The 17,078-nt window shown below is 39.0% G+C and overlaps 1 protein-coding gene across 1 annotated transcript in view; it reads left to right on the forward strand.

Moving 5' to 3' along the window:
- LOC149142831 (26S proteasome non-ATPase regulatory subunit 2 homolog A-like) overlaps positions 1–17,078 on the forward strand; it is a 99,450-nt gene that overhangs the window by 53,269 nt on the left and 29,103 nt on the right. The window contains exons 8-12 of the mRNA XM_089449647.1: positions 4,998–5,036; positions 5,123–5,205; positions 5,481–5,595; positions 5,798–5,872; positions 11,457–11,618. Coding sequence (XP_089305773.1) covers positions 4,998–5,036; positions 5,123–5,205; positions 5,481–5,595; positions 5,798–5,872; positions 11,457–11,618 — 474 coding nt within the window. The remainder of the gene's footprint in view (positions 1–4,997; positions 5,037–5,122; positions 5,206–5,480; positions 5,596–5,797; positions 5,873–11,456; positions 11,619–17,078) is intronic.

The raw sequence follows: 17,078 nt of genomic DNA on the forward strand, positions 1-17,078 counted from the left end.
TGTGTCAATTAGCCCATCTCATCTAAATAAAAATTCTTCTCATTTGAACAATTAGGTCCCCTAGGTTCCTTTAAGGGTGCTCCACTTGCAACAATGGTCAAACCATTAAAATACCTCTTGATTTCATGCCCACAACTTTGGGTGCAAAACCCACTGCTTGGGTACTTTGCCCGCAAAGCCTTTTCGTGGTGCCAACTCACACAAACCCAGTGCCCAATGTTGTGGCGTACCTCTGAAGCTACATAAATCAACACTATAGTGGTAAAGGAGACAATATTTTGGTCGATAGTTAAGGAGATCCGATATTTGTATAAGCAGGGACAATTCATTCCAACTTTTGTAGCCTTTGCCAGCGCTGGGATTTTATAAGCAGTATAATGACATCACCTACAGTTTGGATACTTAGTCTTTCTTCCAAATAAGAGGAAGCCATTGCTGAAATTGCTTGGTCACAATCTAGAGAAAACAAAAACTTTGTTGTATGCCAATAGTTCCCTAGTTGTTTTGATCAAGAGTAGATTAAGTTTGGTACCCTTTCCTTTAGCCTCAAGTCATTAGCATAGGAATAACAGAGCTCTAACTAAGCTTCATTTGTAATCGACTATTTCTTAAGATTCCTTGGTGTTCAACAAACCTCCTTTGATGTTGGTTTTCTCATTTGAATAAATTCTTTACATGTTATGATGTGCAAGTGCATGAGTTTGTTGTTTTGAATTTTTTGTTTGGATGCAAGGTACAATTTGAACATAGAAATAGCATAGTTGTAAGACAATTACACAACAATAATTAACAAAAAGAAGACACCACAAGATAGAAAAAATTTAAAGTCATTTGTGTTGATGAATCACCTTGGCCACATGTTGATGTGTATAGATCAATCAATAAGACAACGATGCAAATGGATCTAGAGTTAAACATAAGTTAAGACCACGATGAAACATTTGTTCCAATTGCCAAGATGGTAACAAACATATTGGTGATTGCATTGGCAACTCAACTTGTGTGGAAGGTGCAATAGATTGAAATTCCATGGTGATTTGGAACAAGAGGTTTGTTGGAGCAGATATATAGATTTGCCACTTGTTAGATAAAACAGGTGCATTGTTTAATGCATTTGACTAGAGAATAACATGCCGAAGATAATTTAATTAAGGAAATTAGCCCTTTTCCTATGGTTTAACCTTAAATTGCTAGGTTCTCATGTGTGTTTGGCTTAGTTCAACTCATTATTCTCATAGAACAAATTGAATGTGCAATTGATAGCTTAAAATTTAGCCCTTTTTTGTGCTTAAAATTTACCATTTTTTTGTTGTTGTTGTTGTAGTTGTGTTTGTATTTTGTCAAGTCTTATACGGGTTGTTCCTGAGTCTTATATGGGTCGTTGAGGCAATAGATAGATGAGTCGTGCAACATTGATATATATATATATATATATATATATATATCTGATGAAATGCACATCTGAGGGAAACCCATCGAGCTAGGATTATAAAGTAGTGTAATGATGTACTTGCTCTTGTCGCTATAGCAAGAGATCACCTATAGTTTTGATGCTTAGTCTTTCTTCCAAATAAGAGGAAGCTGTTGCTGAAATTGCTTGGTCACAATCTAGAGAAAACATAACCTTTGTTTCACACTAATGGTTACCTAGTTGTGTTGGTCAAGAGTAGATTAAGGTACACACACACATACATGTGTGTATATATATATATATATATATATGCCGATGAAATGCGCATCCTAGGGAAACCCATTGAGCACTTCTCCTCATTTTGAGGATAGTATCAAGGGTAAACCAATGGGCTGCAGTTTTGGAAACCAAACTCAGTGGGGACATTGATTGAGGCACACAATATTCACAAAGGTAGGTAGCTCGGGGAGTTGACCCCATGATGTCCCATTTGTAATTCACAACATTCAACCACTCAAGCTAACCCACTAGGCTATGTATGTATATTTATACACATAAATGTACAGACACACACGTGCAAGCTAATCTACTAGACTTTGTCCATGTGTGTCTATACTTGAGTAACCCACTGGGCTTTGCCCTCTCTCTATGGCACTCTCACACACACACATGTATGTTTTTATGTATGCATATTATATACATGTGTGTATGTGTACATATACATACATATGTGTGTGTGTGTGTGTGTGTGCTTGTATACTCGACTAACCCATTGGGCTTTGTCCATATATGCACACACACATATATGTAATTGTGTATGTGTGTGCATGCGCTTGTTTGTATGTATGTATATCCACACACACATCTCTATGGAAGAAGCTTGGTGGGTTAGCTTGAGTTGTGATTTGATATTAAATATCCTTTGCCAGATTAGACTAGTGGTTGATGGTCTACACTAAAGGTCCATCAGGCTAGTTTTCTTTGTGATATGTTACTAGGCCTTTGTGATTTGATATTCAATATCCTTTGCCAGATTAGACTAGTGGTTTATGGTCTACACTAAAGGTCCATTCTAGTTACCACTTGACGATGGGGATGAAATGTGTTTACAATGAACTGCCTGACATTGACTGGAGGGTACAACACCAACAACCCCAAGTAAACTCATGTAGACATGTGCACCATGATCATCCTAAATCTATATGTGAACACTCCTATTTACAGGGCACAAACAATTATGTCACTGTTATAATTGTTATCATTGACAATGAGTCCATGCCTATCTTCTCCCTTCGAATTGACTTTTGACCTTTGACAATTGATCAATGTTGATCTTCACCAAGCAATATTAATCTCTGTCAATAAATTTGTCTACGGATGTCAATGAGGTTCATCAATGTTGATTTGGGCTTCAATGTGCCCTATTGAGTCAACCAAAAGACTTGGTGGTATGAAATCCCCAATTGCAACTTCTTTAGGATTTTGAAGTGAAACCCCGGCATCTTGTTTTGATGTTGAAGAAACCTTTGTATGGTTGAAACAAGATGCTGTGCTTGGTACAAAGACATTGATTAGCATTTCACAAATACTGCAGTTTAAAGGAGCAGTTCTTAAAAAGTCTTAGGGACTGAGATAGTGTATGTTGATATCCTCATAATGAAAGAAAGCGAAGCGAACATAGTTCATGAAGTAAAGAAACGAGCTTTATAGAAAATTTGAAAGCTGATACATAAGACAAAATAGGACAAAGTAAGACATGGGACAAAATAGGGGAAAGGTTACACATTATAAGGTTTAGGTGCAAGTAGATGGATTGGGTATGTGGAGGGTTAAAAATATGAATTTGAAAGGGTCTTACATCTTTGTGTATGTGTGTCATGTGCAAGCTATGCCCACTCCTGATTCATTTTTCTTAACACTATAACACGTTATCTACCAAAATTCCTTACTCAAGGGGTTATACCGCCCTGCAAAAAGAAGCACATACAACCATAATATTCTGTTTGTGATTAATTATGCTGTTGTTTTTGTTTACCTTTTTTGACATTTGGATGGTGGGAGATGTCCTAAAAAATTGCTATGCCATAGGAGGGTGAATAAATGCAAGATGTGAAGTTGGAGATTGTGTGAGATAAAATGATGAGAAGGCTGTCTGGGAGAGAGAGACAAGTGATGGTCATAAGTATAGTGATGGTTGATCAGAAGGGTTGAATGGGCGTAAAAGTGGCTAAGGCAGTCCATGTTTGAGGAATGATTAGGATAAGATAAACGATCCTTGTCAGCATTAACTAGTTGGGTAAGATGGTCCCAGAAGAGGGGTGTTTACTATTCTTCAAGGTATTCTCATACACAATTAGTGGGGGTGAGTAATGCCAGAAGTAGGTTGGAGATTTTGTGAGAGACTACATTAGATAAAAAGAGAGGAGGAATGTCTGATTGAGAAACAAGTGATGCTTGATCAGAAAGATTGGATGGGAGGAAAACTGTGAAGGGCTTCTATTTCAGAATCACTGTTCACGACAATGTTTAGCTTGCTTGAAGACTAGTGGGTTTTCTCCCTTTCTATCCCCGAAATCCTCATTTAAGGTGAAAAATTTAGTGAACTTGGCACTTATCTTCCAATAAGTAATGCTCCCCTTCCCTTCGATTCCAGTGGTCACTAATGAGAGTGTTTGTCCCCTTCCACTTTCTGAAGCAAAGTGGATTCTTGCCAGGGCTGACACTATCTCACTTGAAGGACTTCTACCTCGGCCTTGTTGTTTGTGGCAATGCCTAGCCTGCTGGAGTAGGTTAGAAAGGTTTCTCCTATCCTTGAATAGGCCTCCAGATTGGAGGCCCTGACAACTGAACTTTTTGTGTTCCTGTTTGGTGAGTTTTTAGTATTTACATTTCTTCTAACTGGCTGTTGCAGCCCATTTAGCTTTTCCTTTAGCATAATTAGAAGTTAAATATCCCTTTTATGCCTAGTTTGAATCCCTTTTGATGAAAGTTTCAACTTTCAAGGTTAAATTTGGCCTTTACATGGTCAATATTTCAAAATTAGGCCCTGATTTCTAGTACATTGTCCCAAATTTACATACAATTAGTATTAGTTGATTCAGATTTAGCCCTGATTTATACAAAACGGGAAAATAAATGATTTGCTATTTGCAAAGTGGATTAGATTGTAAGTATTTGAATGGTGAAGATTTCGGGTCATAGGTACACCAAAGAAAGCCTCGGTATTTTAATCTTCCACAGAACTCCAAGTCAATTTTTTTTTTGAAATGACGAACATCTGCTGTTGCGTTAATGTTTGGGAAATATTTATATTTTTGTTAATTACTTTGCTGTTGTTTGTCCCTCTTCTTCATCTACTTTAATGGGTTTATAAGGCCTTAATTGTAAACTGTTAAAATTAAGTGGAACATTTGGCAACTGTATTTCTTATCAATTGAACTAATAGGTATTCTCTATCACATCATATTTCTCTATATTCGAGGTGATTTATATTTGATTTCTGTTTTAGCATTCCTTCCTTTTGTTCTGATAATAGAGATTGTTTCAAAAGACTGCTGTAGAGTGATCTAGTTTTCCTTTTGTGCAGCACAATGCAGAACCAGAAGCAGTTGACCTTTTAATGGAGGTACTGTCAGACTTGTCATGTTCTGTAGATGGCTATACTAGCAAGCATTGTCATAACATTTTAAAGGTAGTTTTTCCAACATGCAGGTGGAAGAGTTAGATATGTTAACTGATCATATTGACGCCACAAATTATAAGCGTACATGTTTGTACTTGACAAGCTTTGCAAGGTAAGGGGAACAAAGTTGGCAAATTGTTAGACTAGAAGGATATATGGACAGTTGAGCACTATATATAGTCTCTGTTGTTTCTGTTCTATTCAGCTGTCCTCCATGTATGGTAATTTGTTGTCATTCTGTGCCAATTTGAAAAATCACACATTTGGTGTCTATAGATAGAGGAAAAGGTTCTTTGATTATGGAATTGATTTGCATATCCATATTTTATGGCTAAGCCTCATGTGCAATATAAATCTTATTTAGGAAAGTTACTTTTGATGTTGCAGTTATGTTCCAGGACCTGATGACATGTTAGTCCTCGACATAGCTTATTCAATTTATACAAAATTTGGAGAATACACAAATGCACTTAGAGTGGCCTTATGTATGCACAACATGCAGGTCTATCCTACTCTACTCTTCAGCCTCCAGAATCTTTCATCTTTCAGTTCTTATTTTTATTTTTCGTTCTGGTCCTTTGAGGTCAATTGCTGGATGAACACTGGTCATGTTCATGTACAAATATGCAGTTCTGTTATGATTTGGCTTTGATTTGTAAAATTTACTGTGAGTTAACCTTTTTTCGCTTTACTCTTTTTAACAGTATGTGAAGGCCATATTCACTGCTTGTGTAGATCCTCTTCAGAAGAAGCAGCTCTGCTACCTTTTGGCCCGACAGGTAAGGGAGTAATTTCCTTTCTTGGGAAATAATTGAGTTTTAGTTGAGACTAGTCAGAGCCTTGATATGGAAATCATGTTTTTTAATAGTACTTAATAGGTAATGTTCTGTTAATTATCTTTTAATGCAAATATCCTTCGGAGAATTGAAGATCTCCCTCGCACAAGCATGCTCTCCAGCAAAAGCCAAGTAAACTGTAGCACAATTCTTTGAAGAAGAAAGGAATTGGAGAACTATTATGGAAACTTAGCACATAAAAAAACCAAGAAAACTCGAAAGAGTTAATTGTGTTTTGTAAATAGCGAGAAAGCAAAAGCTTTCTTACTTAAGTTACAATGGAGTTGAGTCAATCCACTTTATGAATGTGGGATAGACCATACACATAAAGTGAAATAAGACATAAATATTAAAAAGGATAAAATAAACTAAAGTTCAATTGACTTTATTAATGCCTAAATCTAGTACCTACTTGACCATTATTAAACTAATATTTAATTTAATACCCTCCCCTTAATGGTCAATCTACTAAATACACCATGCTTATCCCGGAATATACATATTTTTAGGGACCCAAAGGCTTGGTGAAAATGCCTGCAGTTTGATCCTCTGTGGGACAGCACTGCTGCTCGATATATCCATCTTGTACAAGCTGTCTGATGAAGTGGCAATATACATCGACATGTTTGGTGCCCTTGTGGAAGACTGGTTTTTTGGCAAGTTCATCACCCCTTGATTGTCACAGAACAGTGGCGTTGGCTCTGTTTGTTGCATCTGCATATCTGAAAGCATCCTCCTGAGCCAAACTGCTTTGCATGTTCCTTTCACTGCTCCTTAATTCTGTTTCTGTTAATGAAAGGGCTAGTGCATGCTGCTTTTTGTTGGTCCATGTGATTGCACTCGTGCCAAGGCTGAAGAGATAACCAGAAGTGGATTTTCTATCATTGACAGAACCTGCCTAACCTGAATCTCTATACCCAAATAGTTGAGGGTTTTTGTTTCCGCCATAAAGAATGCCAAAGTCAAGTGTTCCTTTGACATATTTCAGCACTTGCTTTGCTGCAGTCCAGTGCTCTTCTTTTGTTGCTGCCATGAATCTGGAATTGATGCTCACGGCGAAACTTAGATCAGGTCTAGTGGCTGTATGATATATCAAACTATCTACTAGTTTCCTGTATACCAACTCATTATCTGCCTAGAGTTAGTCTCAGCTGCAAGTTTCAGCCATTTCTCCATAGGTGTAGGTGAGATTTTGTAATTTGTCATTCTGAACCTGTCAAGCAAACTCTTAGCATATTTTGTTTGTGAGACAAAATTGCTGCTGTCTGTTTGCCAAATTTCTACACCTAGGCACTAATGTAGGAGGCCTATATTAGTCATGTCAAAAGCTTTGCTCATACTAGATTTGATTTCTTCTATTGCTTTTTCCTCACTACTTGTAATAATAATAACTTCTACATATATTCCTAGAAGGATGATATTATTACCAATTCTTTGTCATGCCTGTTGGAATTTGAAGGACGCCGATGGAACCCAATTCATCCAAATATCTGTCAATCTTGATACACCATGCTCGAAAAGTCTGCATTAGACCATATAAAGCTTTCTTTAGTCAATAGGTCAGATGCTCCTTCCCCTAAAATCTTGTAGTTAATATATGTATACCTCTTCTTGCAAATCTCCATTGAGGAAGGCACTCTTCACATCCATTGGATGTACTTTCTTGCCAAACTACGTTGCCATGGCTACAACAAGTCAAATGGTGCTCATCTTTGCTATAGGATTAAATGTCTCCTCATAGTCAATGCCTTCCGGTTGAGAGAACCTTTTTGCAACCAACCTTGCTTTGTACTTGTCAAGCGTACCATATGCCTTGTACTTGAATTTGTACACCTATTTGCAACCATTGGGTTTTTTCTTTGGCAGAAGAGATATGAGATCCCAAGTCTAATTTTTTTTTAAACTCTCACGTTCAATTTCCATTGCCTTTTCCCATTTGGATCTTCCTCTTGCCACCTCAAAGTGTTGTGGCTCATAGATTTCCTGTATATTAGCCATTTGAGTAAAGTTAACTATGTTTGGTTTATGTTTGCTCTTTACTCTCGATTTTTGTCCATCGATCATTTCTTTAATCCAAACATCACCAATGGTAATGTGCCACCACTTGGATCTTTTCCGGGATCCTTCTCATCCGAGTGAGTATTGCCACCATGACTTGGGATGCCTATATGAATGTAATCCGAATACTGATTTGGAAAATTGGGAGCAAAAGTTACTGGCCTAGGAGACTCCTTATGCTCGATAACGTCCCTCCCCTCAGGTGGAGCTACCTGAAGCTTGACAATTTTAATCCTTCGCCACCTTTGTGAGCTTGGTAATTTGGGAAGAAGTTTGGAAAGGTCCAACTTCCTCATCAACAACAAGGTCTTGGCTGAAGCTCCGCTTATCAGTGTTGGTATCAACCAACTTGTAAGCCTTATGAGTGTTACTGTACCCTGTGATCACCAACTTCTTGCTCCCTTGATCTAATTGGTTCTCTTCTGAGTTGGAATCCAAGTATATGGAGTAGAGCCAAAGACTTTAAGATGACTAATTTTGGTCTTCCTTCCAAACCATGGTTCCTCTGGGGTCTTTTACTTTGTCATCGTAGGAGATCTATTTAACAAGTATATTGTTGTGAATACTGCCTCGGTCCAAAGCCTCTGTGGAACATACTTGTTCCACAACATACATTTGGAAATTTCTGTGATTGTGAAATTACGTCTTTCAACTATTGCATTTTGTTGTGGAGTGTGATGTTGGGTGTAGTAAACTACCTGTTGATTCTATGTTTAGCACAAAAGTTATTGAGTTCTTTGTAGTATAATTCTCCACTATTATGCGACCTAAGAGAGGTAATTTGGCAACTTGTTTCTTTTTCTACTAAGACTTTGAACTTTTGAAATTCATTAAACACTTTAGCTTTTAGTTTCAAAAAATACACCCACATTATGCTACTGTAATCATCAACAAGCAGAAGGAAATACTTGGCATTGGTCCACAAATATCTAAATGAACTAGTTGAAGGACTCTTTGCACTCTCTCTCTAAGCTTGTCCTTCATCAAATGGCACATGATGTTGCTTCCTTCCTTGCCTGACAAGCTCCGTAAACTCCCTAGATTTGGTGCTGCATGTTTGAAAATCTATCCACTAATTTTTTGATGCCAACTGAGAGGGGCAGGTCACGCTGAGGTGCCTATACCTCTGATACCCCAATATACTACTAGTATCTAATGCACTCTTAGTTGCTATCCTACTAGTGCATTCTCTCTGACCTGTTGTTTCAACCTATAAATGCCTTTTATACCAGTCTGTTGTGTCAACCTATAAATGCCCCCTCATCCCCTTGGATGCTTACAATATTTGCAGTACATTTTGCCATCGACAACATCACATTGAACCGATGCAGCGTCTTTGCTTTTCGAGGCCATGGTGGATGATGAAATTTCAGATTTGAAAGAAAAGAGATGCAAATAAAAAAGAAAAATGCAAAACCTATGATGAATTTCAAAACAAAAAAAGAGGCATATTTAGCCTACAAACAGGGTGTAATATCCCATATTTGAAATATGCTAGCACTGTGTGCAAACTTTTCTTTGAACACTTTGTATGCAAAACAAATAAGCACTTTCAGCGGAAATATTTTAAGGCACAACGAGACTTGTATTAATTTGATCAAGAGATTTACATGGAGAATATTAGTCTGAGAACCTATAATACAACACCAGCAAATAACTCAATCAATGCAACACTCCTATAGTCAACAACTCGACCCATCCTATAATGGTGAATTCAGCCTCAACAAATAAGCTCAGCTCTGACAAATAATCTTGGCCCCAACAATTAAGATCTTCGACAAATAATCTGGGCCCCAGTGAACAAAGATCTTCGACAAATAATCACGGCCCCAACAAATAAAGATCTTCAGCAAATAATCTTGTCCCCAACTAATAAAGATCTTCGGCAAATAATCTCGGCCACAACAAATGAATTCAACCGTCCAATCAACTCGACCTCAACCAATAACCTTCAGCTCTAGCAAATGTTTTCAGCAATGATCCATTCAACTTTGGCAATGATAACCAATTCATCCCATTGAAGAAATGTCTCCCAACTAACCTTGCAAATTGAAGCACAAACGGAAAACCTGTGTGGTTTTCCCACAATGCCAACTAGGGTGGCAATGATGTCCACCGAAACTAGTGTGAGAGTGTCGCGTGAGACCCTTGAGAGAAACTCGCCTGAGCTCTTGATCAATCAACAATAAATAATCATAAACCAGAATGAATGAGAAATGACCTTCTCTCCCCTTTTATAAGATTTTGCTGGATCTTTTCCAATCTTCTAGAAATCTCCTTTTATTATTTTATTAATAAGCCACTTAGTGCATTTTCCTCCTATTTTTCAAGTGACTTTTTCCCTTTTTTATTTACCCCTTAGGTAAAACACTTTTTCTCTTTTTATTTAATAAGTGACATTTTATTACTAATTAGAGTCACTTTTATCTCCAAAAAATCCTTAAATCGCCGCCAGGATTACACCAGCCTCTCAAAGCCCCTTTTCATCATCTTGTCTTGTAGATTTTTTCATCGCCACCATGATCACACCAGCCCTCTCAAAGCCCCTTTTCATCATTTTGTCTTGTCGATTTTTTCGTCCCGATTCCATTAAGCTATTACACTAAGGTGTTTCTACACTAAGGATCCTACACACTGGGGTGGCTCATGTTCATGTCCTTAAACTTTTATTACATGCATCACATGCCTTAACTGTTCAAGTTAAGTACCACAAGCTATTGTCACTATAAGCCAGCAGACTACCAGGCCTAAGAGGCAGGAGTGTCATTGATGTTCTAAGCTGTTCCTGTCAGATATTTCATTTTGAAATACAGTTCTTCTTAAATATGTCCAGCTACAGGGTTCCTATAATTATCAGGATGCTACAACTTATTAATGTAGTAGAGGAATCCTCTATTGCACTTCAGTTTTGTTATGCATGTGGCCCCCTTAAGCGGGACCTAGGTGGAGAATACCAGGTTGCAGATACCCAAATCACCTCCCTTTTTTCTGGGACATATACTCTCTGGTATGATATTGATCGTTAGTTGAACAGTGTGAAGTTCTTGAATTCAAACTTAGCTACCCATGTGAAGGATCGTAGAGTACACACAGGGCATTTTTATTTACTATAAAGGTTGAATCTAGCAGCAGTGAACTGTCCATATTTTGATTTTTAGTCAAGTAGTAGAGCGGAATGTGATAAATGTGATCCCAAGGTTATCATTTTGTTTGTGTTTCATAGACTTAACAAGGTTGCAGCTTATAATATTTTTTACTGATGTTATCTGAGGCAGCAATGATTTCATATTATAATTGCTTTTTATTATTTTGAGTTTTAATGTTATTTTCATTTCCTTTCTTCCCAAAATATTAGTGTTCTTAACTTCGTTTCTATTGTGTGGTGTCCATTTAGGGAGTGACATTGGAGCTATCTTCCCAAATATTTCAGTATTTTTGACTTTGTTTTCATGGTGTGGTGTCCATTCAGGGAGTGACATTGGAGCTAGATGATGAAATGACAAATGGCAATGAAGAGCAACGGGAACTACTACAGGAAATAATTAATAACATAAAACTAAGTGAAGGTTTTCTGACTCTAGCACGTGATCTTGAGATAATGGAGTCAAAGTCCCCTGAGGATATCTATAAGGTGAGATGGCTTTCGATTATTTTTATCTTTTTATGTTATCTTTGTTTATCATGTTCTGAACTTGGTACACATACCAGAAGAATACCATGAACTTCTGGTTAGTAGTTTGTTTCATTTAATAAAAATATGAAACAACAGCTTTTATTTTATTTTATTAGCAGCAGAACTTGTTGATGTCCTTGTTTGCCAGCTTATGGTTTACTACAGATAATTTGCATATTTTTAAAATTTTAATGTCCCTTATGACAGCTGCAAGACTTGGTGATGTCTTGATTAGATAAGGTAAGATAATTTTAAATTTAACACAATCATTGTGTGTTATTTTCCATATTGGCATAAGCGAGAGTTTGAGTTTCTGGATCATCCAACATGGTTTTGACAGATATAATTGTCAATCTCTTAGTTACAGTCTTAAACTTTGTATCCCTTGATTCTGAACCTATCTTTTTTCTCTACCTACAACTGATTGCAAGGAGGTAGTGTTATTATTTCCTTATGTAAACTACAAATTCTTGGACCTTTATTGTCAATAATGTTCTTCATTTATATAAATGCGATCCAACGTTTTCAATCTACCTTCTCCATTGCACACAGGTTAGAATTTCTATGCATCATAAACTCATCCTCGATATCTGTCAACTTGATTCTAGTAACTAGTGTATCTTAGGTAGGATTTTTCAATATTGTCAACTTCTATTAAGTGAACAACAACCTTTTATACTGTTAAAATTGGCAACTAGGGCCAAACTCCATGTGGGTCATCTTATTAATGGGAGCTGATATTTTTCTTGGATCCCTCTCATCGAGAAGTGTAGGATTGATATAAAGATCATCCGATTCCGATAAGTATTCATGGAGATATCAATTTTTTTGTGTTATGGGACAATTCGTCAAGGTCGGCCAGCAACCAAATAAACCCACTTGTGCTCAACGTTATAATATAAATAGATGTGGCCTTCAAGTCATTTCAACACACTTGGGATCTCTTCCTCTCTACTTGTTTTTGGGTTTTAGTAGGAGGAGAGATCCTAAGGGATAATGCTGCCGTAATCCAGAGCGCAGAAGCCGGAAATGCCGGGAATAGCCGAAATTTCCGAGATTGCCGGGAATAGCTGAAATTGTCAGAACTGCCAGTGCTGTTGGGAATTGCTGGGCACTGCCGGGAAAAGCCGGAACTGTCAGAATTGCCGGGAATAGCTGAAATCGCTGGAACTGTCGGAACTGCCGGGAATTGCTGAAATTGCGAGGAAAAGCCAGAATTGTTAGAACTGCTGGGAAAAGCCAGAATTGCCAGGAAATGTCGGAACTGTCAAAATTGCCGGGAAAAGCTGGAACTGTCGGAATTGCTGGGAACAGCCGGAACTGCCGGAACATCTGTCTCCGAAGGAGAGTAGCATGCAAGGGACAACTAACTAACATTGGGACAGTTGTATGGTACTTAGCAGCAAATACACCAAGCATGCTAAGGACAACAAGCATGCTAGGGACAATATGTTAAGCAAGGTGCAACAAGCACATGGTGGCAAGCATGGTGCAACAAGCACATTGGGACAACAAAGGTACATGATGCAGTACAATGATGGGTACAATCATGATTGGTAAAGCATGATGAGATGCAACATAGTAATGATGGGTTCAGCATGGTGAGGTGCAGCACATGGACGAGACGCAGCACAATGATAGGTGAAGGAGTCACCTTGGAGAATCAGTTGAAGCAACATGTCTTCAACTAATCTCATGTAGAGATGATCTATTCTCTTATCTAGAGAGTCAAATTGTTGACTTCTGATGTAAATGTACTCTCTCTCTATGCTAAACTATTGAAGAACATAGACGAAGAATCGATCAAGGGTTTCCCCACATTGGGGTTTGTCCCTGGCTAGCGCCACATCTTGTGTCCTCTTGTCTTGGCTTGTCTTTGCGATTTATGTTTATGTTCTATCTGCGGTTTACTTTAATGCTGATGTGATTGCTAATCTGGAAAATATATTGAGCTAACTGTGAAAATTGAAATAAATTGCTCTAAGCATAGTACATACCTAAAATGAACATGGTATCTGAGCTAAGGTGAAGGCAATGCCCAAGCAAGAGTGAGAGCAATCACCAAAGACAGTTGGGAAAGGACAAAAGGATCAGTGGATTCCTCATCCCTCTTCAAATTCACCGAGGGTGAAGTCAAAGCAGAGAATATTATCAGAATGGCACAACGGAAGTTTTTGATGGCCTACCTAAAGATCACTTCATTGGGAAGTCCGGATCTAAGGGTGGAAGGAAAGGCAGATGCCTTGGTTGCAATAAATTTGACCATTATGCGAAGGAGTGTCCGAATGGCAGAGACACATCTCTTGATGAAGATAACAATCATTCCAGGGACATCTTCAATGATCAAAGGAATGACAAGTAATGTAGGTCATCAAGGAAATGGCCGACTCTTCAAAGAAAGCAAGGAACCCCAGGTATGAAGAATCAAATGTTGTTTATGATAAGATAAAGAAGCATTATCTTGTATTGGCCCTCTCCTTCAGATTCTTTGGGAATCTGGCTTATTGATTGTAGTGCTTCAAGGCACTTCATCGGATAGAAGGGTGCACTCTCTAATTTGGTAGAGATGGAAACATTTGTGGGATTATACTTGGAGTCGATGCCACCTAACCTGGAAAGGTTGTTACCCCTCAATTGAATGAAGGTAACTCTATTCATTTACAAGAATCTCTTTGATGTACCTAATCGCAAGAACCTGGTGTCCATCTCGGAAATGGAAGTCAAAGGTTTCAGGGTGGCATTCATCGATGGAAAGGTACGTGTTAAAAAATAGAATTTTCAAAGATGCTTTTTCTCATGGGTTCAGGGTTGGCAATTTGTATCAAGTTGCATGATGGTCTATTAGGGATCATGTCAATTGACATATCACCTCTATAACACCGGAGGTCTACCTATGGGGGCCTACCCGATGTGAGTCAAATGGTGATAGGGATGCTTGAATTCAAGAAGAGCATGAAGGTACATGTCTGAGATGTACCGAAGGAAAATCTTACAAGGGGACCATTCCCCTCATGTAGCAGGTCCACAGGTTTGTAACAACCCGAGGAGTTTGAGATTCATGATCGGGAATTTCATTATACAAGTGGAAGAAAGCCCTCTATGGCTTGAAGTATAACACCCTGAGCATAGTATGAGAGGATTGATCGCTGTCTGATAAGCTGAGATTCACTAGGAGTGAAACCAATCCAAACCATTGCTCGAAGGTTGTGGATGATAGGCCTCTCATACCGGCACCTTCTGAGGACGACCTATTTCTGACATGTACAAACCCTCTCACTTGCAGAAGTAAGAGGGAGTTGGATTCCAGATATGGAATGGTAAACTGGAAGCCCGTGACTACCTCGAGGATCTTAACTTTCAGAAGTTATATGGTGATGATGTCGAACTAGATTTGGGAAATGCCTTTGAGTTTCATAAACTCATTCGCGTTGATGTTCTTGGTGAACTTCCGTTCGGACATATGTTTTGCAGTTAGCATGGTGAGCTCATATTTGGTTGAGCCTCACTGGATTGGTGTCAAAAATCTTCTGAGATATCTTCGGGGCACAATCTCTCATGGATTGAGATACACTGCCGGAAATATGAAACTGCATGATTATTCGAATGCTGACTGGGTAGGGAATGTGGAGGATCACTAGATCACTTCTTAGTGCTGGTTCTCTTTGGATTCTGCTTTGATATCATGGACGAGCAGGAAGCAAAAGTCGGTTGCTATAAGCATCGCCGAGACCGAATACATAGCTACGAGTATGATCTCATGTGAAGCTGCATGGTTGCAGAAGCTCTTATGTGAGGTGTTTGTACACATGATGAATACCACTTTGATTCTCTGTGACAACCAGAGGGGGGAGTCGATTATTGAGGAATCCCATATTCGATGATTGCTCCAGTAGATAGACATTAGATACTACCTTATCTGGGATATGGTAAGTCGATGAACAAGGAGGCTCCATCACATTGAGACTGATGTACAGGTCGCATACATTTTGTCAAAGCCCCGAGGAAAGGTCAAATCTGTGACTTTCCCAAACGACTTGGAGTCGTTGAGAGACCTTATAAGGGTCCTGCATGTTGCATGCATTGAGCTCTGGGAGCTCTGGGGGGTTTGGGGTACTTACTGGAGCAACATACGACCACAGGGCAACTCACCCTCCCCTGGTGGTGCGCTATGTACAGGATGATAGGTTCAACCTTCCCCAGTGATACCCCGTGGCGACTGTGGAACAGGATGATTAGTTCTCTCGTGGCAATTGTGAAATAGGACGTTTAATTCTCCTGTGCGCCGGGATGATTAGTTCTCCCGTGGCAATTGTGAAACAGGATGATTAGTTCTCCTGTGGGCCGGGATGATTAGTTCTCTCGTGGCAACTATGAAACAGAATGATTATTTCTCCTGTGGGCCGGGATGATTAGTTTCCTGTGGCAACTGTGGAACAAGATGATTAGTTCTCCTGTGGGCCGGGATGATTAGTTCTCTCGTGGCAACTGTGGAACATGATGATTGGTTCTCTTGTGGGCTGGGATGATAAGTTCTCCCGTGGCAACTATGGAACAAGATGATTAGTTCTCCTGTGGGCTGGGATGATTAGTTCTCCCGTGGCGATTGTGGGGTAGGATGGTTCATTCTCCTGTGGGCTGGGATGATTAGTTCTCCCATGTTGACTGTGGGGCAGGATGATTCCTTCTCCTGTGGACAGGATGATTAGTTCTCCTGTCGAGGCATCCTACCCATGTAGTCTAGGACTCATGGGAAGTATCTCTCATCTGATCAATGAGCAAGGAAATGGGGTTAGGGACCATAGTAGTACTATCGATGGACGCATCAATGTATCTACTGTACTCCCTATGCTAGGATGACCTCCATTGATCTGGGATCAGTATGAGTGGTTTGAGACACTCTTGTGATATTGATCTGGGATCAATAAAACTGACTTCGGGCCAGTAAGAGTGGTGTGACACACTCTCTTCAGATGAAACTGACTTCGGGTCAATAGAGAATGGTATGAGACATTCTCGATCAATTCTTCTTCGTCATGGTTCAACAGAGCAGAGCAGAGCAAAGCAAAGCAGTGCAGGGCACTGATCGCAGAGATAGTACAGTCAAACATATGGATCAGCGGGTGGAGTTCTCCCTAATTGAGAGGGAGTGTTAAAATTGGCCACTAGGGCCAAACTCCATGTGGGCCATCTTATTAATGGAAGCTAACATTTTTCTTGGATCCCTCTCATCGAGAGGTGTAGGATTGATCTAAAGATCATCCAATTCTGATAAGTATTCATGGAGATATGAATTTATTTGTGTTATGGGACAATTCGTCAAGGTCGGCTAGCAACCAAATAAACCCCACTTGTGCTCAATGTTTTAGTATAAATAGAGGTGGCCTTCAAGTCATTTCAACACACTTGGGATCTCTTCCT

Source organism: Pinus tabuliformis, chromosome X (genome assembly GCF_031772625.1).
Source record: "Pinus tabuliformis cultivar Carrire ecotype Pingquan chromosome X, CPIR1, whole genome shotgun sequence".
Taxonomy (NCBI): Eukaryota; Viridiplantae; Streptophyta; class Pinopsida; order Pinales; family Pinaceae; genus Pinus; species Pinus tabuliformis.